Here is a 26903-nt window from a genome sequence, read left to right on the forward strand (position 1 = left end):
GTCTGTGGCACCCTGTGCTGGAGGTGGCTTGGGGACAGGGGATGCATGGCTGCAGAGACAGGTGTGCCAGAAACACCACAATCCAAAGGAAATGTTTATTGGGAACTCTCCAGCCACTGAGCAGAACATGGCATTTCTTACATCTTCTTCCCATGCTGGGGCCCTGACATGCCCAAGGAGCCCCTGAAACGCAGCTCCAATATCTCTATATACATATACATACATCTGCAAGCAGGGACAGGTATACAGCAGGGTTACAAGCAGAACCAAGTCCTGGGGCAAGAGGTGCTCAGTGCAGAGGGCAGAAGCGGGGCAAGCACTGAAACATGGGCCAAGCAAAGGCAGGTGAAGGCATACAAACACCACATGAGCCCAGACCCGCTCACTGGGCAGCACTGGGCACTCCAGACCACTGCCCACCCCAGCCCTTAGTGGTAGCAGGGACAGGCTCCACTCCAACCCTCCGGAATGGCACGGCTCGGCAGCCAGTGGCTGTTCTGCTGCAGGGGGCATCGCTCCCTGCCATGCCTGGGGCTCACACGACAGGCAGAGCCTGCTGCACCTTCACCTGGTGAGAGAGCACACATGGCAGTGATGGGGAGCTGCACCAGGGGCTGCTGTGTCCCAGGGACACAGACTGGGGACAGCCAAGGAAAATGGGTCCTTGTGTGTGTCTCCCTGCCACACTGCACCCAGCTAGCACTTAGGCACCCCCCGTCAGCCACCACTCTGCCATCTGTGCCTATTCCCAGGGTGCCAGGGCTCACCAGGGCAGGGGCACTCACCCCATCCTGCCCTGGATGCCAGGGCAAACTCACCTCCAGGTTTGTCCTGGCCTTGCGTAGCACATTGTGGGTCCTGGTCACTGCAAGGGAGAGAGAGAGAGATGGGGGTTGGTGAGGTCCCTGCGCTATGGGGCCACCCCAGGCACATGGGGACCAGGCCAGCTTGGCTGTGCCACCCTGCAGCAGGATTATGCCACCCAGGTCACGTACGCTGGCTCACAATGAACTGCTCCATGCTGTCCTTCAGCTGGGCTGTGCTGCGCAGCTGCTCGGCCATGCTCTGCAGAGCATCTTCCCTCTCGGAGAGCTGGGCCCGCAGTGCCACAATCTCACCCTGTAGCACCTGCTCCTGGGACAGGACTGGCATGATAAGTGGCAAGCGAGCATCCAGCCCCACCAGCACTCAGCCCGGTGCTTACCTTGCCCTGGTGCTGTGCAGGGCTGCCGGGCAGAGTGGTGCGCCAGAACGCAGCAAGGAGGGACGCACACTGCTCCAGGACGCGGTGCAGGGTGTTGGCGCTGCCCCAGAGGTGCCCTGCGCCTGTGCACCCCAGTGCCTGCGGGAGAGGGGTGCGGGAGCAGGTGCTGCTGGGGCACCCATGTCCCACTGCAGCCAGGGACCCACCGTGCCCAGTTCAACACAGCAGGGCAGTGCCAGCAACAGCCCTGGGGGTGGGCACTCCCTGCCACGTACCAGCCCTAAAAGGCTCGAGGCTGATGCTGGGCTCAGGAGCCCCTTTGTGCAGGGTCCACAGAGCAGCATCCATCCCCCAGCCGCCATCAGCCCTATCCTGCCCACGCATTACCTCCTTTGCCGGGAGCGGGCAGAGCGCCGGGCGCGTCAGACACATCAGCTCACGGGCCAGCACCTTTCCCTCCAGAACATGCTGCTCCAGGGCCCGGTAGGTGTCCAGGCGGCTGATAACGTGAGTCCCTGTCGGTCCCTCGCTCTTCCTCACCGGTGAGTCTACCCCATGAGGCTCTGTAGGACAAGTAGTGCTGGGTGAGGACCACTGTCTGCTCCCCATGCAACCCCTCCCTGTCTCATTGCAGGGGCTTGGCTCTGCCTTGGGCTCTCCATCCCTGCCCAGCAAAGGTGGTGCCATGAGCCTGTCAGAACTCAGCAGTCGTGAGGCACGTGTGAGGTCAGGCTCTGGTACCCACCATCCATCCGCTGAGCCTCTGATGTGTCAGAGGGCAGTGGGGAGAAGCGGGGAGCTGCCGAGCTCGTGCCAACATCCCGCACCGGAGGAGATGGGAAGCAGCCTGGAACAAGAAGTGTCTAAGCCCCTGGGAATGGCCATGGTTCCATGCCTGGCACAGCTCAGGGGCCTTCCCTCCCTGCTGACTGCCTGCAGGGCCACCACATCCCTCCTGCTGCCACAACAGGGAGAGGTGTTTGGGATCCCAGGGGTTGCAAAGGGGCCAGGCACCATTGGACTGGGAGCTGGGCAGAAGAGCTGGAGTTGGTGGCAGGTCCTGTACCTGCACGGGTCTCAGCAGAGGGACCAGGGAGGCTCTCATAGACATGCAGCTCTGCACGCAGGGTCTGCAGGAGCACGTGATGCTCCTCACTCTGCTGCTGCAGGAGTGTCACCGTGTGCTGCAGCCTGCAGTGGAATGAAACATGAGTCTGGGGCCAGCTGTGCCACCCAGCCCTGTGAGCTCCAAGCCTTACCTGTTGTTGTCCTCCTGCAGAGAGTGCCGCTCGTCCCGGAGCTGCCGGACGGTCTTTTGGCACTCAGCAACCTCCTCCGCCAGCCTCTGCTGCTCCCCACACCTCTGACCCAGTTCTGCTTCAGCCTCCCGCACCCGAGAGCAGGCAGCCAGCAGTGCCTCCTGCACCCGCGCCAGCTCTGGGGACGGAGAGCATGGAGGTGTCACCACCAGTGCCCTCTGGGACTCAGAGCTGGGACACTGGTGGCCTGGCCCTACCTTGGGAGAGGTGGTCTCGCTGGAGCCGCAGGGTCTGGTTCTCCTCGCGCAGAGCCTGGTTGTCCCTGCTCAGCTGCAGCCCTGGCTCCAGCCCCTGGGTGTAGATGTCACTTGGCAATCCTGCAGAGGGGGGACTGGTGCTGAATCTCTCTCCCAACACCCCATCGTACATGGGGTGAGTGTCCTCTCCGTGCAATGGGGAGTGCAAAGCCTGGGCCCCCCCAAGCCCTGCCCAGCAGCCCATGTGCAATGCCGTACCGCTGGCCTTGCCAGTAGAGGCCAGGCGGCGTTCGAGCTGCTCCCGAAGCCGGTCGTTGGTGCAGATGGACTCCTCGAGCCGCTGGCGCAGGCTGCGGATCTCCACCAAGTGCTCTTCCAGCAGTTCTGCCCCTGCCGCACCCAGGGAAATGGGGACATGTCAGCTCTGCCACCTGCCTTGTACCATCCCTGCCATTCTGCCCCATACTAGAGCCATGACTCACAGCCGAGGCTCCTCCCTGTTCTCCCACACCCAGCCAAGATGCCCCTATGCTCTGCGGCATAGACCTTACCTGTTAGTTTTTGGCTAGAGGGGTACCCCGATGGCAGGGCCCCATAAAGCAGCTGGCCAGGAGGGGGTACATCCCAGAGGCTGGGGGTCTCAGTAGCCCCAGGAGGCCCAGCCAAGCTCTGCAGCACACCATGACAGCAGAGTGATGCTGGCGCTTTGCTGCCCTCTCCAAAGGGACCCAGTGGAGCTGTGGGCTTTGCTGGAGCTGCAGGCAGTGTCATATCTGCACACACAGGGCAAAGCAGCGAGGAGGAGGGCAATAAGCAAGAATGAAGAATAAGGGTAACACACCCCCGCCATGTGCTTTTAGCCCTCTTCTCCCTCTGTTCAACAGTGCAGCCCAACATCCTCCCAAGGCAGTCCCATATCACTGACCTCCTGCCCCAGTCAAACCCATTCCCCTGAAGCGCAGAGGCTCTTGCAGGGCTTGCTGATTACATGACATGAGTTGGAGGATCTCAGCTCCACTCCTACACAACAACTAACCAAACCAGCCCTAGGACTTGCAAGTGCCCACACCAAGGGCTAGCGCTACCTCAGGCTGTGTTCATCCCACCTGCCAGGTCCTCTCTACATAAGAGCCACATGTTCTCATTGTCCCTCAGCCAGAGTGACAGGACCAAACCTCAAAGCAGTGGCCCTGGGGAGCAGGAGAAGGGGCAGGGCAGGACAAGCAGGTCAGAGAGTGCAGGATATCATGAGACATAACACACAAAGCATGCAGGACCAAGCCCATGCAACGCTCACTTTCTCCCAGCTGCCTCCGGAGCACCTGCAGCTCCTGCTGCGCCTCGGCCAGGGAGCAGAGCGGGGTCCCACAGCAGCCTAGAAGTGGGGCGTTGGCGGGAGGGGGTGGCCCGGCAGGCAGGAAGGGGCTGAGCCCAGGGGCCAGTGCAGGCGGGGTAGCACTAATGGGTTTGGACAAGGAATCAAATTGAAGGCCTAAAGACAGGAGAGAGATAGAGAGAGATGTTAGCATGGCTCTGGCTCAGCCTGGCGGGAACCCCTCCTCTCCAGGGGCCCTGGCACACCCCAAGAAGCTGGGTCATTGTGTCCAGAGGTGCTGCAGGCTGGGTTGTCCCAGCTTTGCAAGGCTGTGGCACCACAGCAGAGCTCCCTGAGATGCTGCCCTGCAGCCCCAGGTGCTGTGTGTTCACCCACCCAGGCTGGCGTTGGGGCACAGTGCTCCGATAGGCACTTACTGCTGCAGGGACCCACACGCTACAGAAGGGGCTGCACGTTCCCAGCCCACGGTTGTGACTCCCAGGCATGCAGCGGTACCTGCGAGTCGGGCGGGCTCCTGGTGGCACTGGCTGCACTCGCTGGCCGTGTCCCCATCAGAGCAGGGCTCCAGCCCCTCGGACACAAAGGAAGTGCTGGTGGCAGAGTGGGACAACTCAGAAGGTGAGCGGCTGCTGCCTGGGGACTCGCAGCGCTCCTGCAGCTTCGCCTCCAGACTTTTGATCACTTTCTCCTTCTCCTGGAGCTCCCGGCTGAGTCTGTGGAGATGGCCCATCACAGGAGCCGGCAGGACAGAGTGACCCCCATCCCACAGCCCTTCCCTGCTGTGCCGTGCATGTTCTGGCATGACACCCCACATGCTGCATCCCACTCATGCTGTAAGGCTGCCTGCACCCTCACCCTAAAAGCAGTGATAGCTCCCAGGGTGCCCATGAAGAGTAGGTCCCACAAGCCCTCCCTGGAACAGGTACCTCAGTGCCAGAAGTTCATGGCTGGTTTTATCCTCCTGATCTTGTCGATCTCCTGAAAAACCAAGCCAGAGAAGAACCAGTCAGTGTCTCCATGCCCCAAGCTCCCCATTCCCAGGGAGAGCTGTGGCAGGAGACCCCGGTTTGGAGTAGGGAGCCCACATAGCATAAAGTGTCCAAATAGCCCCAGCCTTTCACGGCACCCATCAAAGTATCCCCTCCCAGCCTGCTATGCCCCACAATGCCCAGCCCCAGTGCTCCTCAAAGGTACTTACTAGTGCCCAGCTTGTCACTGAGCCTCTCAGCCAGCTGCCTGCCCTGGGCCAGCTGCTCCCGAAAGCCCTGACCCAAGTAGTAGTCGATGTCAGTGCCGCGGAGAAGCTCCTCAAAGGACCGCAGGGCATCGCGCAGATGCTGGGCCAGGCTGCGGCTCACCCCACGGCCCTCCCGCAGTGTCTGCCGCAGGTGTGACAGCTCCCGAGCCTGCGCTTGGATCAGCGAGTCGTACTTCCTAAAAGGGGGATTAGTGAGTGGGGAGTCAACAGGGCCGCCAGACCCCCGCTAGAGAGCATGGCAGGGATGGGGTACCATGGGGAATCTGTCTTCTATGCAAATGGTCCAGGAACCTAGGTGCAGGTAAAGCATTCAAATGGAAGCCACCACCTTAGGCAACCCCTGGAGATTCCCCCATAGCCTCCCATCTGGCCCTGATCTCCACAGTCATACCCTGGCCAGGTAGCAGATTGCAGGTCCTTGGGCAAAACCCCTCTGGGCTTGGTTGTGGGCAGCTGTGCCTCGAGGAGAGCAACGCGGCGCACTAGGTGCTGCAGGTCGTGGTGTGCCCGCAGGGCAGGTGGGCAGAGGGTGCTGTGACCATCCGACTGCCAGCCCTCGTCCTCATCAGTGAGGCTGTAAGCTGGGGACAACAGGGCTGTGGGACCTGGCACGGACCGCTCAGCACCTGAGGTGTAGCCACTGGTGACGGAGACAGAGCGGGCACGGCGCTGCAGGCTCTGGATCACCTTGTTGGCATTGAGCAGCTGCACCTTCAGGTCCTGGATGTGCTGGTGTAGGACCCCTACATCTGCCAAGGCCATGGCTTTCCGAGGAGCCTTGCCTACCCCGAGCATTCCTGGCTGGCACGGGGACACCAGCTCCTCACCCAGACTGGGCTCACTGAATACATCTGGCTCCTCACACTCTGCAGAGGAAACAGGGCACAGTGTCACTTCTCCATGCTGAGTGGGCAAGGCACAGGGTCCCCTGAAGCCCCAGCTCTCCTTACCGGGGCTGGTGGTCTCGTCCCGGTCAGCCTCTGTCTCACTTCGCCCACATGTCTCATAGCCCAGGTCCTGGAAGTCCACCTGCACTTGCTTGCTGAGCTGCTGAGCATGGGGTTCACCTGCCGGACAGCCCTGTCAGCCCAGGGTCCCCCTCCAAGCAGGATTCTCCCCCACTACCCCACATACAGTACTGTGCACAGGGCATGCCAGGCTCAGAACATCGCTCCCCCCATCCCACTGGGGGTTTTAACTCACGGAGCAGAACATGGTACTTCTCCAGCTGCTCAGCTTGTGCCCGCACTGTAGCCTCCGAGGCGGCAAGTTTGTCCTGCAGCTCCTGGCACTGCCTTTGGCCCTGTGCCACCTGAGAACGCAGCTCTGTGCCCAGCCCCGGCCAGCCCCTGCCAGGGACCGTGTCCTCCGCCTGCCAGAAGGGACACAGGCTGTGGGCTCCCTGCCTCCACACCCATCCCACTCCCCTGTGCCCAGAGCACTTACATGGCTCCCATCCTCTCCAGCCAGGGCTCCAGGGCAGGGTCTCTTGGGCACATCATCTTGGGATTGCACCTCCAGTGCTGGGCGTTTGGTGGGCACAGCTCCCCTCTCTGTTGAGATCCCCTGGCCATCCCCACTGCCACTAGCCAGGTGGTCCCCAAGGCTGCTATGGCTCTTTCGTTGCAGCCTGCGGTGCTCAGGAACTGGGGAGCTGCCCAGCCCAGCCTCCTCCTGCTCCCCACTCTCCAGCAGCGATGTAGCTTCACCCATCCGCTCCTTGAGCTCCGCATTCTCCAGGCACAGGCTCAGCATCACCTTTCTGGGGGCACAAGGCACTGTGATGGGCAGGCAATGGCCGGGATGAGGAGTAACCCCTTAAGCCACTGCTGCCTGCCAGCATCAGTGTCCCAGGACAGGACTCTTGCCTGATGTGGGAGACAGAGGAGAACCCAGCTTCCTCCAGCTGCGCCTTCAGCTCCCGCAGGTCCTCTTCTGCCCGCAGCTGCCGCTCTAGCACAGAGGGTGCCATGCTACCCATGGGGTCCCTTTCAGTGCTTCCAGCTTCCTTAGAGACCCACTGGCTTCTCTAGAGGGACAAAGGCAGAGGATGATGGGGACGTTTCCAAAGGCTGGGCAGAGGCACAGTGCCCAACTCCACCACCCTTGTTCCCAGTGCCATGCTGTCCCGACTCACGTGGCAGGTCGCTGCATTGTGGGCTGTCTCCTCAGTGCTGCCAGTGAAGATAGTGCTGGCATCATCAGCATTTGTCCCCGTGGCCTGACCTAGGGGACAGCATAGCACAATGAAGAGCTCAGAGCAGCGGCAATGGTAGCACTACCTCTGTTTTCTCTTCCCAGGAGATGCTTGCTCTTGCCTCTGCCTGAGGTGGGGGTAGTCCCAGCAGGAATGAGGTCTCCCTGCTGTCCCTGTGCCCTGACACCCTCTCCGTGTGCTGAAGCACCCTGTGCTGGTCCTGCATCAAGGGAGGGAACAGTCCCAGCTGCCCACAGCCCCAGGGATGACACCCCAGCAATGGCACCCACATCTTGTGCAGGGAGCCTCACTGGCACTGCCTTACCTGGCAGAGGTGCACCCCAAATGATGGGCTGCCCAGACAGGGGCAGCTCAGGGAGGACACCAACAGCCACCCTGCCCACGCCACCCAAACCCTGCTTCCATGCATGGCACTGGGCTCTTCGCAAGCACCACACTGGCCTTGTTGAGCTGCAGCAGAGCTGAGGGACGCTTGTGTCCCCTACCACAGTACATGGGGCCTAGGGCCCACCCTGCCCCACAGATCTGACCTGGGGATGTGCTTTTCTACTTGCACACAGCTCTGCTCCTGCCCCTTGGTGCAAAGTGTGGGTCAAGGGCTTGCACTCCTTGTCTGAGCAGCCTCCCTCCTACCCAGCTGCAGGGCCCTGCCGGCCCTGATAGGCTCAGTCTGCCTGTGCTGGGATATGGGTGTACCCTCAACCTCCCTTCTCCCCAGGGCGAGAGGAGCTCAGACATGGCCCAAGACCAGCCCCTGGGGCTGTGCAGGGCCAGGTTTGGCAGCTGCCTGTGTACCACAGGAGATGCAGCTGCTTTTCATGTGGCAAAACCCAGCACCCAAGAGCTCCCAAGCAAGGCTGAACACAGAGCGGGGAAATGCAGAGAAATCCTGGCAGGGGAAGAGAGGCCAAACATTGCTGGTGAAGGAGAAACCAGCAGCGAAGCATACAGCTCCTGGGAGGGAGACTGGAGGGACCAGCCAGGAGCACACCTCACAGCAGGGCACGTGGTTACACAGCACACTGTACACATGGAGGGTGGCACACTCAGAAGATCCACTTGTGACAAGCAACAGCCAGGAGATTGCAAAAATCAGTAACACGTCACTGCCAAGCCTGGGCAGCCATCGTCCTGTGTGGTGGGGCCTGTTCACCAAAGCCGCTGTATCTCAGGGAGCAAGGACAGGCGTCACAAAGAAGTGCTGTTCTGGGACCAAAATGCTTAAAGACAGTTGGAAGTGGCAACAGCACCCCCAGGAAGAAGCAGCTCCCATAGGTGGCATTCAGCATAGCCAAAGCACAGCCCCATGAGACCCCAGGGACACAACCTCCCAGGTGACAAATGACCTAGGGCTACAGCTCAGTGCCTGCACAGCCCCAAAGGGTGAGGGGATGCAGGCCCTCGGTACGGGTTTTGCTGAGGCCTCTCAAGCTGGGTCACTGTGGCTGAAACAGCAGGGCAAGGTGACTCCCAGCCAGCACAGCTGCTCTGGGGACATGGGAGAACCACCGTGTGTGCCAGCACCCCACTTCTCACCATCACACACAGCTCCACACAGGTCCCAGTGCAGAAAAAGGGAGCACAAATCTCAAAGTAAAAACAACACACAGGGAAGAAGAGGAAGCTGGTGCTGAGGGAGTGCAGAAGAGTGCACTTCATCAAGTGCTTGAACCCTCCATCGCAGCAGGACAATACCAGGGTGCAAATTCAAAGGGACAGTGGCTTGCTCAGCTCTCTGTTACCAGCAAAGGAGACAGGGGTTGCAACCCCAGCATTATTTTTCACAGACTCTTCTGTCTTTCACACCTAGCCTGAAGTCAAAGAGAATTAGTTGCATGGCTTGAAAATTGCATGTGGCCTCCAGGCGCAGGACACCTGGGTGAACTGGCTGCGCTGGAAGTCTTCACACTGCTGGGAAGAAGGGAAGGGAAGCAAAGTCTCCAGAGAAATTAAGAGAGGAAGGAGAGACATCCACAGAGAGCTATGAGATAGCACAAAGCATGGCACAGTTTGAAAGAGGGTGCTCTGAGGTATGGGATGCTCAGGCCAGTCCTCCTGCACGGCAGAGGAGCACACAGCTCAGAGTATCAGGGATGAAAGGAGACCCTAAAGAACAGAGCAGAGAGGCTGGACCACCTCAGCCTCCAATAACATTCCCCTCTGGGACACTTCACAGAAGTGATGTGAGCAGGGCCAGGGACAGATCTGCAGCAAAACACACACACCAGAAGAGATGGGAGCTGCTGGAGCACCAGTCAAGACTTCCTTCATGCCACAACAATGAGCCCGTGCTGGGTACTGGGCTCTGTAGTACCTGACGGATGAGGGAGCTAGCTGGGCATCAGAGCCAGGATGGAGGAGGGAAGGTAGAAAGATAAGGACAGGGATACAAAGGCTCCTACACAGTGAGAGGCAGAAGGAGAAAGAAAAGATGGTGCTACACAGAAAAGTGAAAAGAAAGGAATGAGATTAAACACAAGAAAGGAAAAGTTAGCTGAGTACCAGAGCTGCTCAGCAGTCACCAGCTGGGTCCCTTCAGGCCACATGAGAACTGCAGAACTCACCATGCAGCTCAATGCGGACTCCAAGGAGCAGCGCTGACCTGCTGCGTGCGAAGCGATAGCTGTGTTGCCTCTGTCCCTGCCTGAGGCAGGGAAGAGAAGACCTCAGCATGGCTGCAAGGCATGGGATAGCTGGTGCCATATGAAGCAGTCACAAGATATGCACCAGAGTAGTCGCAGGTCCAGGTGGCGCAGCCCATGGAGACGGATGGAGCTCTTCTGCTCCACCTGCTCCTAGTTCAGCTTCCCAGCAAGCAGAATAATATTTGCTCCTTCCACCTTAGGAAGTGATCAGGTATGAGACAGCTGATCCATACCCTGCTGCACATGGGAAGCACTGGTCATCAGAAAGCTGTTGCTATTGTTTTTCAGCACTCATGTCAGCCCCAACACTCCCCAAGGAGGTGAAAGATGCCCTAGAAAAGGTATGCAGTGGGGGCAAGTGAAACTGTCCCCAGAGCAGAAATAGGGCACAGGGACACATGGAGCCTGTAAGCGAGATGTGCACATACAAGGGAGCAGATCCCGACCCTGGGAGCAGGAACAGATCTCAGTCACTCCACATTATCTGTCAAAAAAGAGGAGGAAGCTCTCCCTTGAAGGCAATCACAAGCCAGGCTGAGATAACTTAAAATTAGGAAGGAAAAAAAAAAAAGTCAGTAAAAATCATCAGTACTGGAGTAGGATTTTTTTAAGTTCTACACTCTGATTTGTGTAAGAGTCCCAGGTAAGTGCCACCAGGTCTTGCAGCCCTTCTGAAGTTCTCTGGCTCTGGAACCCACTTTTCCATACACCCCTTCTCCTTTTGGGCCAGCCACCATCAACCCAAAAGGGGGATGCCACTGGGTAAGAAAAACGGTAAGGGAATGCAAAAACTCACACTCATGCACTTGGGAGATGATGAAGAACATTTGGCGTTTCCTTCAGAGAAAGGGAATCTTTATTTGGCCCATGGGGATGGGAGAAGGGAGATGGAGGGAAATCAACTAAAATGGAATGATTTGAATGTGCAAATACATCAGCGGCCACCAGGGTGGGTCAGACAGGAACATAACACAAAAGACACAGGTGGATTGCACTGGTCACCGTTTCTGAAGCAGCACAAAAAGAAAACAAACAGTTCTACTGTACCATTACCAAGTACCAAAGCAACTTTCCCAGAGTCAGTGAGACAGGTGCGCTCAGTTAGTGAACCGTTTCCGTGTCACGCAGGCGAGCACCAGTGCTCAGAAGGCATGCTGGGGTAGGACTCTCACACTCTCCTGTTCCCCACCTCCTATGGTGCCCTGAGTCTCCAGCCTGCTCAAACGCTCCAAGCTTCTTCCAAGAGCTTCTTCCAGCTGTCCCCGGAGCTCCTGGACCCCTTCCAGCTCCACCTGCAGAGTGTGGTCTCTCACAGCGCTAAGCAGATGTGCCACACAAGAGGGAAAAGGGTTAGACAGGCTGTAGCAAGCACACACTAATTGGCTCCTCCATCTAGGACTGCCAATTTACTCCAGGGACACACTCCCTGCATGTTCCCCAGGCAGCTCAGCCACCTCCTGCCTCACCTCTAAAGCTCCCCAAGCGCACAGCCACCCCCAAAAAAGGCTCCAGCCCATGGTAAGGGACTCCTAGTCACAGCTGTTCTTCAGCACTTACCCAGGCACTCCACTTATGTGTTCTCTTGCTATCAGGTAGCTCAAATATCCCAGAGGCTGCAGCCCCATTAAGGGCAGGGGATTAGTGCAAAGGACAAAGAACGTAGGCCACTCTGCGCTGCTGCGGGACAACTGTCTGGATAAGCACCTAGATTGATCTTTATCAACCCAACTGTGAGTTTGACAGCAGCCTCTGAAAGGTGGCCGAGTGTGGGTGGGAAACTGAGCCAGGAAGGGATAACCCAGGAAACAGAGATGGCAACCCCAGTGACCAAACAAGAGGTGGCAACACGGGGAGTTCACATAGCATTTACAACTGGCCACTACAGCCTCTTCAAGGGAAGAAGGCAGCCTAAAACCTGGACTCCCAAAGCCACATTTTTGTCTGATTCTTTGCCTAGACTCCCTGTTTCCCATTGAGGAGTCTCAGACTTGCAGAACAATCAGTGCTTCAGGGACTGATCCACCAGACCAACCATGCTTGCCCCAGCAGCAGAGCAGGGCAGCATGGAGGCAAGGCAGTGTCGCTTACCTGTCTGGGTGCGTGTGAAACTTTACTAGGCTGCCATAGAGCTGCCTCTCTGCCTGGAGAGCCTCATTTAACCGATTCCTTTCAGCCACCAGCCCTTCCAGCATCAGTAACAACTGGTTGGAGAGAAAAGACAAGATGCAACACTTAGACAGAAATCAAAGGAGGCATGTGGCTGCCCCAGAGAAACAGGGGCTTCCTCTTTCTTTCTTGTGTCCAAGTGATCAAGTTGATCAGCATCACTCCTGGACTCCCAAAAAGACTCTGTCCTTGAGACAAGTGCAAAAGGGAACCAATCCTCTCTTCTGTGTTCCCCCTATCACATGCAGCCAGATTCCAAGAAGAAGCACATCTCAGCACACCCAAAGGCCAAAATCAAAGCCTCATAACCAAACACCAGTGGAAATATAAACACATCCAAGCTTGCCCCACACAGCACACTACCTGCTGCCTTCTGTTTCCAGTAGCCTCTTGTCCTCGTGACTCTGCTATGGCCACTTTCTCCCGAAGCATCAGCACTTCTTGTGTCAGCCTTTCCACGGCTGGAATTTCTTCAGGATCCACCAGCTGCATCTGCAGATCCTGAAAACCAAGAGCAGGAAGGTTCAGTAACAAGGACAGCTGGACCTTTGTAATCCTCTTTGGAATGCAACTGCCAAAAGTTTCCAGAGTTTGGAAAGACCCAAGTCTCCTAAGAAATGCCAAAGCACCCAGAGTGTATTAAGCACAGACAACAGCCTGGGTGTGAGACCTTCTGGCCAAAGTTACACAGAGGGCTGCAGGCAAATCAGCAGCAATATCAGCCACATCACTCTGAGAATGTGGGGAAAGAAGAGACTTCTCTGCTGCCTTCCCAGGTGGAACTGACCCAACAGAGGGCATTATCTCACCTTGATGAGGTCCTCTTTGATCTGGATGGTCCTAGTCAAGGACTCAATATCTGAGGCCTGCACCTGCAGCTCTTCCTCCTGTGTGGCCATGACAGACTGGAGAGCAGTGAGCTCCCTCTAGGGAGGGAACAGAAGTTCATGAAAGATTTCAGAAAGCCAAAACCCCACTGCAAGCTGCTGCTTCATTTCTCTCACTGGAGGTACTGTCACAATAAGGGGGTCCAAAACCTCCAGTGAGGGGCAGCCAATGGTCTCCTGTAAGCAAGGGAGATTGGCACAGGCTTACCCTGCTTTCCCTTTCCTTCTTTGCCATGAGTTCCAGCTCCTCTTTGGCATTAACAAGATCCTTCTCCAGTTCTGCTGCTGACATTGTAACTGCAAAGACAGCTTGGTTATTGCAGGGTTACAATGCGTCAGCTTTGACCCCAGGATAAGACAGAATCCCTCTTCACCAAGCTAGGTCCACGATGCTTGTGCTGCTCTCCATCACGCTGCCTCTTAGTAAACAGTCTTGTTCCCTGTTTAATCCTTGAACAGCAGGCCAAAGCAACTGCAAAACCCCAGGCCTGCTGTCCCACCCCAGCAAAGTTCAGGTGTGCTGGCCCCAAGGCAAAACCCAAACCAGATGCACTTGTCTCAACCATAAAGTCAAAACCCCTGCACTGGACAGCATGAGTTCTTCAGTGGAAGCACCTCACCTCAAAGACGACACCAGCCTTCCTCTTTCCCACACTCCCATCCCTGAACCACCATGCAAACAGGAGGCACAGCTTTATTTCAAAATACTCGCTCTTGCTCAAAGCTCTTTACCATCTCATAGTTCCATGTAACCATGTTTCTTCCACAGCAAAGAGCCCTGGTCATGTTTGGGGACATGAAAGAAGCTGTCACCACACTCACCTCCCTCTGTCCTGCAGCTGCTGTCCCCCTGGGAGGGTCCAGCAATGGCTGTAGCTCCACAATCCCTCTGCAGTATTTCCTGAAAACACAAAAGCCTCCAATTTGGCACCTTTATGGGGAACGTAGCTCTCATAGCTTCCCCAGAGTTCAAGGATTGCAGCAAAGCTGCTGGATGCTTTGTTGATGTCTCTGAAATGTGAGAAATCAATGAAGGGGATCTAGCTGGGCAGTGGGGACAAGTGAATGGCACCCAACCTAGAAACTCTATGTGTGGGCAACAGGGCTCTGGCCTTGTTTAATTTGGCACTAGGAGATTGCTGGCAGTGAGTTTCTTCATAATAAGGATTAAGCAGGTTTCACTTAACTGCAGCAAACCCAGCTTTCAACCGAGATTCTACTATGACCTACATCTTCACTAAAAGATGTAGCTCAGAGGGACAGTGTGGGAAGGAAAACACAGAACTTGTACCATATACATGTCTCTGTAAGTCTCTAGAGTTCACTATGATCCTGTGAATAGAAACAAGCAACTTGTTTACAGCTGCTTAAAAGCATTCAACATGTCAGCTCACCAACAAACCACCAACAGCTGCTCAAGTAGGAGCACAGCATATGTGGCCTTGGAGTTGTGTTCAGCCTCAAAGGGGTTTTTAGCAAAGCTGCTTTAAAAATATCAACTCCAATTGTGGAAGAGACAGCAAACAGCCAGCAGGCTCTGCCAAGCATTAGTGGGACCTAAAATTAGCCCCTCTTGTCCCTTCTAGAATGTGACAATGTCAGGGAGAGGATTACAATACAGCAAGGCAGCCCAGACCAAGGAAGGACTGGGTCAATGCTGGGAGGTCAGAGGGTGGATTTCTTTCATACTCTCATGTGCCCTAAAGGACTCAAATACTGCCTGATCAAAATGAAACAAGACACTGAGTGACAAAAGCTGGTGGAATCAAGATCAGAACATCCAGGCAGCATTTCTGCTCCTCAATTTCTTCTCTTCCACCTATAGAAGTCTCTTCCCTAATCCCACTTTCATTTCTATCATTCTCTGTGATGCTCCCCTCTCTCCCATTTCCTCCTGTCACCATCAGTTCTCTCTGGAGCCCCAAGGCCACAGGCAGAGAAACACAGTGCATGATTCTTACTTGTATGGGCTGTTTGTCTTGCTTTAAGAGCCTGGCACCAGCTGACTGGGTTCCAACAGGTTCCTTTCCCAACACATGCTGGCGCATGAGTTGTAATTCGCAGCTCCTTTCAGCCAGAGCGTGTGACATCTTCTCAGCAGCTGCCTGATTGAGTAGAAAAAATAAGGAACATCGGGGCTGTGATCTGTGGTAGGATCCCTGTCCCTCACCTTCCTTAGAGACTAAAGGAAACCACATCAGTATTTATCTGACACTCAAGACTGGAAATTATCTGCAAATGAGCCTGGGAGCTACTGCTCCTGGCCACTCACAGAGAGCTCCCAGAGAGCTGCAGCAAGGCTCAGCCTCTGCCTACAGAGGAAGAAGCTCTGTAGCTTCTCATATGCCAATCAGGAAGGGAGAAGAGCAGATGACAAAGAGGAGACAGTGCTTGGCCTTTTAGTTCCCTTTCTATGAAAGGCAACTCAATGCAAAGTATCTTGGGTAACACTGAACTGCATCCAGTGTGCAAGAGTGGGAACTGTGGCTCTTTATATGGCATTTACATGCCCAGAACCATGCACTAGTTTGACTAACATGTAAGTCAAGAGGCAACAGGCAGAGCTTCCACGGGTTCCTGCATTAGACAAGAATCAGCTCAGAGTCTCCCTTTTTGGTCTGGTAACACTTACATGAAGCAGCAACTGTCCCATGGCCCCTCTGCTGCCCCAAGCCCAGGCACTCAAATATCTAGGAAGATCTGCAGCTCCTTTCACATCACATACACAAACCCTGCCCAGATCACTTAACGGCAGATACCTGACACTTGAACACTACTATAAGGGCTGCTTATTCATAACTGCTCCCATGTGATGGGCCAGGACCAACCTAGGACAAGTTTCTATTTGCTTAACACAAGGCAGAGCCACCCACTCTGGCCTCCCCACTGTGGCACTGTACACAACTCACTCGGCAACGCTGTTCCTTCGTGCTCATGGCCTGCAGCAGCTCCCGGATTTCAGCATCATGCTCCATGGTCTGACTGTTCCTGTCGCTGAGGAGATCCTGCAGCATCTTCTCCTTGTGCTGGAGACGCAAGCACAGCTCCTCAGCTACTTCGCTCTGCCCTGGGCCCAGCTTGCACAGCAGGGTTGCTGTAAGCTCCTGAAGAAGGCGAAGGAAGGGAGAGATGGAGAGACATTGCTACCATCAAATTGCAAGCTGCTCAAGGACAAAGAGCTCTTCAGCCTGGGTGTAGCCAAGAGAATGGTGTCCCAGCAAACACAAGCATTTATAGGTATCGAAAGCTGCCAGCTCCCAAAGCACTGGACACAGGTTCAAGTGCCCTCCTCAGAGACAGGGAGCCAGCAGGCTCTGGTTCGGGACCACCCTCTCTGCAGACAAACCAGCTGAAGGCTCAGGAAGCCAAGCTAATGCCTTACCTCCACCTCCTTGTTCCTGTCATGCAGGCAGGTCTGCAGCTGCTGGATGATCCCCTCCTGCTCCTTCTGCCTGCTACAGGATTTGGCCTCCATCTCCTCCTTGAGCCAGTGGAGGTTTTGGCAGGTTGCCGAGACCTGCTCTAGTTCCAGGGTTTTGGCTTTCAAGAGGCTCTCCAGGCTCTGGGGACCACAAGAGAAGCAGCTCAACCAAGGACAAAAGTTTTATCCCGACTTAAGCAAAACTCGAAACACCAGTCCCTCCTGATAGCCGGGTCACATAGATTCACCCCATCCTCTCCAGACACCAAACTCACCTCTACACCCAGCCTAGAAACTCAAGTGACCCAGGAACCTGCTCCTCACACAGGGCCAGAGGAAGGCCAGCACCCTGCAGCTGCTCTGTCCAGCAACAACCAGAGCATTCACAGGGAGGTTTGTCTAGCACCACACCACAGCCAGGCTGGACTACGCATGCCCAGGTAACAAGCACTCACATGAATGGTGGCCTCGTTGCTGGACAGGACATTGCGCAGTCTCTCCAGGTCACTTCCATGCTCTCTCAATGAGAGATGGAGCTGTTGCAGCTCTTGTTCCTTCTTCTCCAGGGCACAAAACTTCTCATCCACTGCTCGCTAGGGTTACAGAGGGTGATCGCTCAGAATGGGGTAGTAGGGCTCTGCAGCCCACTACTCGCTGTGTGGGGCACCTGAGCTCTCCTTTTCAGAGGACTCCTCTGGAGAACTGAGCCACGAAGAGCATGTACGAGACACGGTCACTCCCAGGGCCACACTGCTGATTGTAGCCCAAAGGCCAAGCCGCAGGGAAAACTGAGACATCACTAACAGACTGTGCTCGCTCACCTCCAGAGCAGCATCCCTGTCGCTGATACGCTGCTGCAGTTTCTCCAACATGGCACTGATGGCTGCAGGGCTCTTGTCCAAGCTTTGCTGGCATTGCAGAAGCTCCCTCGATTCCTAGAGGTAACACACACATGCCCCTAGTACAACTGTTAGCCCAGAAACCCCCCTAGAAAGAGCCCAGGAGAGTGAGGGCTAACTACCTCCACCCTACACTTGCTCTTACCCCTGTATTAAAGGGTGATAGAGTCCCAGCACCTGAGGCTGGTTGAGCAGCACCATTGCTGAGGGCTGAGGTACTTTTTGAGTATTCTGAGGTATTCTTTCTCATCTTGGGAGCCCAGAAGCATCTCTTCCCTTCTTTGAAGGGCAAGCATGAATTCTACAGACTGACTTTTGCAACACCAGACACCAAAGGAGGAACAGTGGTCCTGGCTAGTTATGCTCACTTGAATCTTTCTGCATCTCACCTGCAGAAGCTGTTCCTTGCGAGCCAGATTCTGACTCAAATGCTGAACTCTCTGCTCCTGGGCCTGCAGCTCCCGGCATTTCTCCCACTCCGCAGCCTGGAGCTGCTGAGCCTTGTCCTGCAGCTCTGCCTGCAGCTGCTGTACCACAGCACGCAGCTCCTGTGAGGGAAAAAGCACATACGTTGGCAGTCAGTCCTCAACAGACCTGTAAACAGCACACCAACCTGAAGAAGCCAAGAGCAACAAGGGCTGTGGGAACAGCCGAAAATGCTCTGCAATACTACAGTTTTCGCATCTCAAAACACACTTCCACAGTGATGAAGTTTGAATTTATTTCATTTCCCAGGGCATCCATCCCTCTAAAGCCCTTGCTCTGGCCACAGGTAGAGCTTTACAGTCAATTACAGTCAACCTGTGCAGCAGTGGGCATTAACTTAGTAACTTCACAAAAAGAGACGGGACATTTGCACCAGCCAAAAACATACAAATGACAATATACCCACTGTCAAGTGTCTTTGCTGATTCTAAATCCTCAGATAAGAAGCTAAGGAGGCTGTAGAATTCTCCCTGCAACATGTGTTAGCCAAGTGTGCCCAGATTGATGCAGGCAGAAACGATGAAAGAGAGCAGAGTACTGACTACATTGATCATGCAAACCCAGAGACTTCCAGGCTAAGTGTTTGTCATACCTGGTTGTGTTTCCAGGTTGCCTCTTTCTGCTGCTCTTCCTCACGCACCATGGTCTCTAAGAGCTGGGTTGTTCTCCTGGCTTCAGCCAGCTGATGCTCTTTCTGGCGCTGAGCCCTTTTCAGCTTCCGCACCTCCAGTTTGGTGCAGAAAAGTGCATTCTGAAGATCCAGCAGTGACATTTGCTGCTCCTGGGATGGGAGTGGGCTCTCTGACATCTAACAAGAGTGAGAAGCAGAGAAATTCAAAGATTCATGTCATGAGAGGGATCTAAAAATCAGGATCCCTGCAAAATGAAACCCAATGTATTTGAGGCTTTCCAGGGACATACCTGCAGCTGTCCCAGGTGGCTCCTGTGTAACATGTCCTGCAGCTTGGCAATCGTCTCATTCTGCCCTTCGATGATATGGTACAGCTCTTCTGTCTACAAGTCAAAGGACACCAAGCCCAGTCACTGGCAAACCAAGCACAAACCCATCCATCCCAAGCCTCCAGCCTGGATTATGACACGTTAGCATCACACGAAAGAGCTTCACAATAAATAATTTAATAAGATGCAGGATGGCTAGCAATGGCTAAAGCATTCCTTTACATGCTTTCTTCAGCCACCACCTACAGGGCTAGCACACTTTCCTCTTTTGGTGAACACTACTCTGTCCACCCAAAACTATTACCTTACTCTCTTTGCTCTTCAGGGCTTCATTCAGACTCTGAATTGAAAGATCTTGCCTCTGCAATTTTTCTTGACCAGATTTTAATTCAAAATTCAATTCATTCAGCTTTTCCTGTAACAACTGAAGACAGAAATATGTTGGTTTTTTAATCCTGCCTAATGCTTTATATAAACACCCTTAGGATTCCTTCCACTCCTTATTCAAGTCAATACAGCCCAGGTGTTCACCACATGAAGACAAACGTGCCTCCCTCTAGAGTCTGTAAATGCTGTTTGAGCTGGGTGGAGACTGTGAGTAAACATAAAACCTTCAGTCCCGTCACAGGACTGTTTCAGTGCTGCTGGTCTCTCCAGTGCAGCCCCCATATGCAGGGCAGAGGTTCCAGACTCTGATTCACATATCATATGCCTCCCACACACTCCAGGAGAGCCTTGCTCAGACTGCCCAGCAGCCTTCCCAGTTTCTATCACTTGTTTCTGTTCCCTTAAGAGGAAAGGGACTGCTTCAGCCCAAAAACCTACCAAGAGATCGGAAAAAAAGAAATCAACATGGAGAAGCTTCACATTCTACAAACTGTCCCCTTTGCTTCTGAGGTCCTCCAGAGCACTGCAGTTCCAGTCCCTTCTCTCACTGTCTCCTTTGACCACCCAGACACTCTCACAGCAACCGCCAGTCTGGGTAATTCTACGTTTGATCAGATTAGTGGCTTATTTGGCCTCAAGTTCTGGCTACACCACAAGAGTCTACCTAATACCAGCATGTCAACAGCACAGCTGCAAAGCAAAGGGTTTACAACCTGAGGAATTTTTGCCCGAGACTTTTTTTGCCCTTAAGAGGACTGTTTAAACGCTTCCAGCTGCATTTACTGGGCCTTGGGCCTTTTTATTTCCCTGTCAAACTTTGTGGCCCAGGCAGCTACAACAGCTTACAGCTGTCCCCAGATTTAAATAAAGATGCCATCCCAATGTTTTTTCCTATTTAAACCCCTTGTTTTCCCAGTGGGTATAATCTACCTTAGAGTTCAAGACCATAACTAAGAACATCATGTGTTAAATTTGATCTGCTTCAAGACAACTCAGCTGCATGTTTCTTTCCTATGAAAGCCTTTAAATCAAACTGAAAACAGGACCCCTCTTCGCTGATCTCCCTTACTGCTCGTAAAAAAGAAGGCAGCTGTCTCAAAAGGCAGGTACTCTTCTCTCCTGCACCAGGTTCAGCCATGCAAATCCAAAAGACAACAGCCCTGAGAATCATGTCAGCTACACACCCTTGCTGGAACAGAGGTGCAGACACCTGCCTCTGGCAAGGCTTGGAGGCATCCTCTGATTCTAACTCCATCAGACTTGCTAGGCACTGAATTTGTTGTTCATGAAGAAATACCTTGTTGTCAGCTTCAAATTGCTGGATTTTGCCCTGCAGCTCTGCAGTACACAGATCAGACATGTGCTCCCCTGCTGCAGGGCCACCTGGAGCTGGTTGCTGATGTTCATCCTGCAAATTCTGAAAAGGAAAAAAAAAAAAAAAAGGACATAAATGGCTCAAGTCTTGCACTGGCTTTTTCTATTCAGCTGTCCAGCATGGGCTTAAACGTGCCCCACTAAGCTTCTCTGTCTTAATCAAGCCCACAACCTTCAACCCTTCCCACCAGCTACCCCCCTGCCATGACCTAGCAGTCACCCCCCACTCTGAACCCCTCCACTTGTGATTCCCTGGGCTTTCCTTCACAGCTCCCACACACTCCAGTGCCCACACCGTGTGTGATTCCCTGCAGCTCCTCCACAAGCCGTAGCAAATTCAGTGCCGCAGCTGAGATTTTTTTTTTTTTAATGACACATACCCATTTATTGAGGATGCAACCAGCCTACTTTCTGACATGTTGCCTGCCAGACCTTGCTGGCTGAGCACACACTAATCCCTTGTCATCCCTTCTTGCTCTTGTGCTATCTCCTGCCTAGCGAGTTAACTCCTGAGAGCACCATTCAAATCACCCACCCACCCCAGCCCTCACAGGACTCATTATTCCTGAACATCATCAGCGATACGAGATCGATTGTACCAATGTCTGCCTTCAGTGAGAGCCCTAGCAAGTGCAGGGCAGAGGCTGCGAGAACATCCCAGAGCTTATCAGAGCATGCACAGGGCACCAGCTCCAAGCAGGACCATGCACAGAGAACAACAGCCGACTCTGATTAGCCCTGTCAGACCAAATCCTCACCCTCAGCAGCCACAAAAATGCTGTTTCTGAGAAAGACACACAGGGGAGTTCCCCCAGGCCTCTTGCATATAGAAGCTTCCCTTTAGCCTGATGTTTTGTTAGGATTTTATTGAAAAATTAAACAGTCACAGCAAGTAATTCCAAATTTGCCCAGCCAGAAGGCTTTGTATCAGAGAGGGAGAGCTGCTGGAATATGTCACACAGCAGCTATTTTGAAATAAGGCTAGTGAAAAGAAAATAGAGAGAGGGGAAAAAAAAAAAAACAACACACCTTTCCTCACAATTTGCACATTCTACAGAAAAATAAGCAGAAAGTCTGCTAAAAGCAGAGAGGCGAAAAGGCAGAGCCAGCTCCAGAGTCCAAAGTCCCCAAGCCCAGGCTGCCTCCCTCGTGCTTCATCGCAGCCATGTCAGGAGCACAGCTCCCTGGCAGTTTCTACTACATCAGCATTCTGCCGACAACCATTCCTTGGTGCAGCCCCAGCAATGTCAGCACACACTAACCTAGACAGAACACTTCTTTAAAAAAAAAATAATAAAAATCACAGCATTATCTAAGCACGCCAAGCTTGCATCTGCCCATAACAGGGGCGTAAAAGACCGAATGCCAGTCGGGCAGCACTTCTCTTGCCGCCAGCGTGGCACCGCAGGTAGCTGCAGGTTTGACAAAGGCTGGGTTTGGTGGCACTTTCCTGGGGCTGCGGTGATGAAGGGGAAGAATAGCTGGTTCAGAAGAACACCCAAGAAGACAGCGCCTACAAGGCCACATGCCCTGACAGCAGATCTCTCGGTCATCGTAGCTTACAGCAGTAAATTTAAAGGACTGCAGTTTTCCAAAAGCAATCAGGGAACTGTGATCCTATATATCACTTTTATTCTACCAGTAAGGCGTTCATGCATGCGAATCTGCAGACAGCAGTACCTCACTTTTAGAAAGAGTGTTGCTCATACAAAGAGACAATTTATACAATAATCATTTAGTTTACCACCTGCACCCAGCTACTCATTTTTGCTGTTAAAGCCACCCAAAGGATTAAACGCTTTCCCCCTTCTGCCAGACCCTGCACCAGAGACCACAAGTGCTGCTGCCACAGCCAAGAAACAGGCAGAAAAAAAAATCCTGCAGGATGAATTTCTGGCAGGGACAGTCAGATGGCAGAGGCGGAGGATGGAGAAACTCCTCTAAAGCAGCTCCAAGAGGAGGATGGCAACATGTGACACAAAGCCAAACCGTAAACGTGCCACGTTGATTGTGCCACATTCTGTTAAGAGAAAGCCTATTTTTAGGTTGTAAATAGATCCCTAGCAGTGAGAATTAGTAGCAAGCAACACAGACTACAGGAGCAGCAACGCCCTGCTTCACATCTCCAGTTGCTGGCTGCCAGTGCAAAGCCTTTGTGTGCCAGATAAAAATCATTTTTTTCCACAGCCCTACCTAGCATCAGCTCCTGAGCAGGCTTTTAGGGGTAAAACACACAGCTTCGGGAAACACCCAAGCAGATGGACAGTAAGCAGAGTTGGCTAAATGGGAAGGGCGATTTGGCACTGTCATAGTCGCTATAGGAATAAATAAGCATTTTTCTAATCTCCTGGGCTACCGAGAGCATTAGACAGCACTGAGGCTGTTAATGGGAATGCAATTAGGCTGACATGGATATTGCTGAATTGAAGCTGACTGAAGCCATCTATTCATCAAGGAAAGCAGTAAAGGAGTTACAAGTTCAGCTTTTTGACTGCATACTAACGAAGAATTCATTAAAGCCAGCAAAACAGAGGCAACTGGGAGGTACCCAAGGACTACCATTGAGGTAGAGAGCAGCATCACACAGTCCCGTGAAAGCAGGAGCTTCCATGGCCTCTCAGCAACACCTGCCATTAATTGATGAATCTTTTCAAAGGATCAGAAAATAAACCAATTATCTAGAATACCAACCCCAAAGTCACCCTCTGGCACAAATCCACCTGCAAGGAAAACACCTTTTCTTCAGGGCACATACCACAGATCCCTGGGTAGATCTGCAGGTTGAGCAGGTTGGAGGCCTGATCTGCAGAAGCCAGGTGTCCCAATTACCCAGGCACAAAGAAAACACATTTACTGGAAAACCCATGCCCAGAAGCTTAAAAACATTCCCTTTGGTTGTGAGTAAAAGTCACACTGACTTGTAAAAGATAAAGCTGAAGTGACAGTGGTGTTTTCTCAGCAGAAAAATGACAAAGCATGCGAAGAGCTTACACCCATCTCGCAGACTGCACTGATGGGCAGAGCTGCGGGAGGGGCGTGAGGTTAATTTCCCAGAACACAAGGAGGAAACAGATGACAGAATGACAGAGGTAGCACACCTAAAAAGGATCGAGCTGCCTATTCTTAGCCCCGGGTTCAGCGACACGTGGCTATCTGTATTATCTCAGCAGAGAAGAATCCCTAGTGTGCCCAGCGTCAGGCTGCTGGGATGCTGCTCAATCGAACAGCAGCACAATGACCTCTACCTGTACCCGCAGCGGCATATAATCCTCACAGAGGTCATCCCACAGCTCCTGCAGTTCAGAAATCTCCAAGGAAAGACCCAGAGGAGCTCTGGAAAAGGATTTTCTGTCTGCATTCAGGAAGGCAGAGCCAGCACACGCTATGCCAGCAGAAGTGCTGCCATCTGCCAAGTCATGGCCAAGCTTGGGAGGGGGCAGGCTGGACTTCACCAGAACGGGTAGCTTGCTGCCACGGGGGCTCTGGAGGGGCTTGTAGTCCAGAGCCTTGATCAAGCTGAGGGCCAGCTCCAGCCTGTTCCCACTCAGCGAGGAGTTGGGGGTCATGTGGTCATCTGAGAAATCATCAAATTTTCCATTCCCTTTCACCCCCTTATCTGCATCTTCATCCTTCTGCTGTGAAGAGCTCGCCTCCACGGTCGTGTCCAGGGACTCAACGGAAGAGGCTGGCGTGCCTTCCTCCATGCTCTCCCCATCCACAGGCCCTCTGGCGCTGGCAGACTCCACCACGTCGCACACAGATGACTCCTCGTTGCCCATGCTGGCCGACCACCGGCTGGACAGCCCGCAGGAGATGCTTCTGGCCACCTTTCGCGGAACTTTGCAAATTGCTTCGTAGTCGGCATCGGCCACCCGCAGCGCGGCACAGCCCCGGCAGCGCCGCGGACGGTTACTTGCTCCCTCTGAAGTGTGGCAGCTGTGCAGCTCCAAGCCGTGCTCGTCTTGGTCCATCCAGTATTCATATCCAGAATAAGCAAAGTCCTCCTGAAGGAGGGCAGCGTACCGTACGTCGGGCAGGTTAGAAAGGTCCACAGCCCCATCCCCAGCACTGTCATGCACGCCAGAGTCTTCATTGTTCCTGCGGTACATGCTTGCGATGCAGAACTTGAGGCGGTCTTTCTCCAGCAGCAATTTCTGCAGGCGCTCGATGGAGAGGGCTTCGATGCGTGCGATGACAGTGTCGAACCTGTAGATGCGGTCCAGCATGAAGGCACACTTGCTGCACACGAACTCGGACCTGCCGTCCCGGCACAGCTCCCTGCCCAGGACGTGGGAGAGCAGCACCTGGAGGTTCAGTTTGGCCGCCGTGTGGAAGATCCATCGCCGCTGGTTGCCACACAGCTCCCGGGCACAGATCCGGCACGTCTCCTTCATCCTCCCACCCAGAGCCCAAACCTGCTGCTGGGGGCCCCTGAGACCTTTCTGAGGCCTCCGCCGGTCCCTCAGCACATCTGGGGCACGGCTCCCTCCGGCCCGGTGCCCACCGGCATTCCTCACCCCAACAATCTGCTCCTTTTAGGAGGGTGACACGCTGGGATTCCCGGTGCTACGGGAACATTCCACCCTACGGCATCTCCTTCACAGCCACGCCAGGGCTGCCCCCCTCTCTCTCCTCACGGCTGCCCCCACCTCCCCGAGGCTGCCCCGTCTCTCCTCACTGTTCCCCTCACCCGGGGCTGCCCCTAAGCCCGGGCCGCCCCTACCCCTGCGTCTCCCCCCGCCGAGGATGCTCCTGCCACGGCGGCGCCCGGCGTCTGGCTCGGATTTCAAGATGGCGGAGGACACCGATCCCACGCGTGCGCGGCGGCCGCCTCGCCTGCCGGGATTTGTAGTCGTCACGCCCGGAAGCCGCGCATGCGCACTGGCCGCCCTGCCCGCCCCGCGCACACGCGGGGCTGGCGCAGAGCAGAGGCAGCGACAGGAGAGCTGACAGCAACAGTTCAGCGCCAGTGCCGTGGGCTCAGCCCTGATCCCAGTGCCCCCCAGTAGTGCCCATCTGCAGTGCCGGTGTTTAGCCCAATGCCAGGTCCCAGTCCCAACGCCAGCACCTGCAGGCAGTGCTGAAGGGACATGTCCCCGCAGCACAAGGCCACCAGCAGCCACACACCCGTAGCTGCACGGTGCCCTGTGTCACCCAGTGGGCACATCCTGCATTCCTCCCCCCACACCGATGGTCCATGGCTGCTGGGGACAGTGCTGTGCCACCCAGAGGTAGCACAGCCAGTGCCATGTGGCTGCCAGGAACATGATGCTCTGATCCCTTGCAGCCCCCAAATCTCACCTGGCACTGCGCCGGGCTGCCAGTGGTATTTTAAGGCCTGGGATTTAAATGGCAGACGGGCGCAGACAGCACTGATAGCCACAGAACGACTGCACAGGCTGGTGGCCTCTCCCCAGATACAGCACACCCGGACTTCGTGCCCCCTTGGCCCCCCCAGCATGGCAGCACAGCTGTGCAAACATTTGACGCTGCTGGGCTGGATGTGGCAGAGTCTTGGCCACAGCCCCAGAAGGGAACAGGGGTGACAACTGCCAGCCGAGCCCTGGGGAGGTACAGTGTGCTCCTCCCTGGGGTGCTGGGCTGGTGTCCCCCCACGCTTGCCCACTCACCTGCCCCTCCACAGCTGGGCGCTCCTCCAGGCGCTGCTGTAGGTCATGCTTCTCGGCTGACAGCAACTCCACAAGCTGGTTGCTGGTGGCCAACTCGTGGGTCAGCTCTTTAATCCTGAGAGGGAGGGAAGAGCAGGGGATGCTCAGGCACTGGGATGGCACCAGAATAGCACTGGGGCCAGCTAGTGGGTGCGATCTCTGGGCCAAATCAGAGCAGCCTCAGGACTGTTCCTCCCTTCCAACAGCCCTGCTCTCTCCCCTTGTGATGACCCCCCCAACCCGCCAGATGCCCACAGCCCCCTGGCCCCGCATAGCACCATCTACTTGGTAGTCCCAAAGGACCAGCACTAGGCACAGGCTGGCAGCATGGAGGGGATGGCACCCACCTCTGGGCCATAGCACTGCAGTTGTCATTGCTCCTGTCCTCCTCCTTCATCCTTGCAGCTTCCTTCAGCTTCCCTGTCAGCTCCTGGCACCGCTCTGCCTCGGTTCTGGCCAGCGCTGTGGCCTGTTCGG

The 26903-nt window shown here is 54.7% G+C and overlaps 1 protein-coding gene across 4 annotated transcripts; it reads right to left on the reverse strand.

Annotated features, from left to right (window-relative positions):
* Positions 1-81: 81 nt before the first annotated feature.
* On the reverse strand, positions 82-25412 carry PDE4DIP (phosphodiesterase 4D interacting protein). 4 transcript variants are annotated; one of them, XR_010651666.2, is made up of 38 exons: positions 24003-25412; positions 20681-20800; positions 19301-19420; positions 18958-19050; positions 18629-18844; positions 17940-18098; positions 17473-17586; positions 17107-17244; positions 16613-16792; positions 16140-16334; positions 15192-15335; positions 14053-14131; positions 13439-13527; positions 13153-13269; positions 12707-12844; positions 12266-12378; positions 11367-11494; positions 7452-7540; positions 7183-7343; positions 6761-7076; positions 6518-6686; positions 6265-6381; positions 5706-6180; positions 5255-5490; positions 4983-5034; positions 4552-4769; positions 4018-4212; positions 3272-3493; positions 2979-3110; positions 2721-2840; positions 2464-2641; positions 2271-2395; positions 1950-2051; positions 1592-1767; positions 1205-1342; positions 996-1145; positions 819-865; positions 82-568 (listed from the first exon to the last, which is right to left on the reverse strand). XR_010651666.2 is itself a non-coding variant. In XM_065842202.2 (38 exons), exons 1-38 carry the CDS (start codon positions 25149-25151, stop codon positions 536-538), a joined length of 6732 nt encoding a protein of 2243 aa, XP_065698274.2. In that variant the 5' UTR covers positions 25152-25412; the 3' UTR covers positions 82-535. The 4 variants fall into 4 exon arrangements, 3 of the variants coding, with proteins under 3 accessions (XP_065698274.2, XP_065698276.2, XP_071666360.1); XM_065842202.2 differs by having other exon boundaries at positions 996-1134; XM_065842204.2 differs by lacking the exon at positions 1950-2051 and having other exon boundaries at positions 996-1134.
* Between the last annotated feature and the right edge of the window lie 1491 nt (positions 25413-26903).

The sequence above is a fragment of the Patagioenas fasciata genome, chromosome 6 (genome assembly GCF_037038585.1).
Source record: "Patagioenas fasciata isolate bPatFas1 chromosome 6, bPatFas1.hap1, whole genome shotgun sequence".
NCBI classification, from domain to species: Eukaryota; Metazoa; Chordata; class Aves; order Columbiformes; family Columbidae; genus Patagioenas; species Patagioenas fasciata.

What these genes read in the sequence shown, in the direction of transcription:
- PDE4DIP (XM_065842202.2), bottom strand. Translation starts at nt 25,151, where the DNA reads ATGAAGGAGACGTGCCGGATCTGTGCCCGGGAGCTGTGTGGCAACCAG. An exon ending in ACAGGGATGCTGCTCTGGAG is followed by an intron (nt 17,245 to 17,472) that starts GTGAGCGAGCAC and finishes CTGTAACCCTAG; the next exon opens with CGAGCAGTGGATGAGAAGTT. An exon ending in CTCTGCTGAGACCCGTGCAG is followed by an intron (nt 2,052 to 2,270) that starts GTACAGGACCTG and finishes TTCTTGTTCCAG; the next exon opens with GCTGCTTCCCATCTCCTCCG.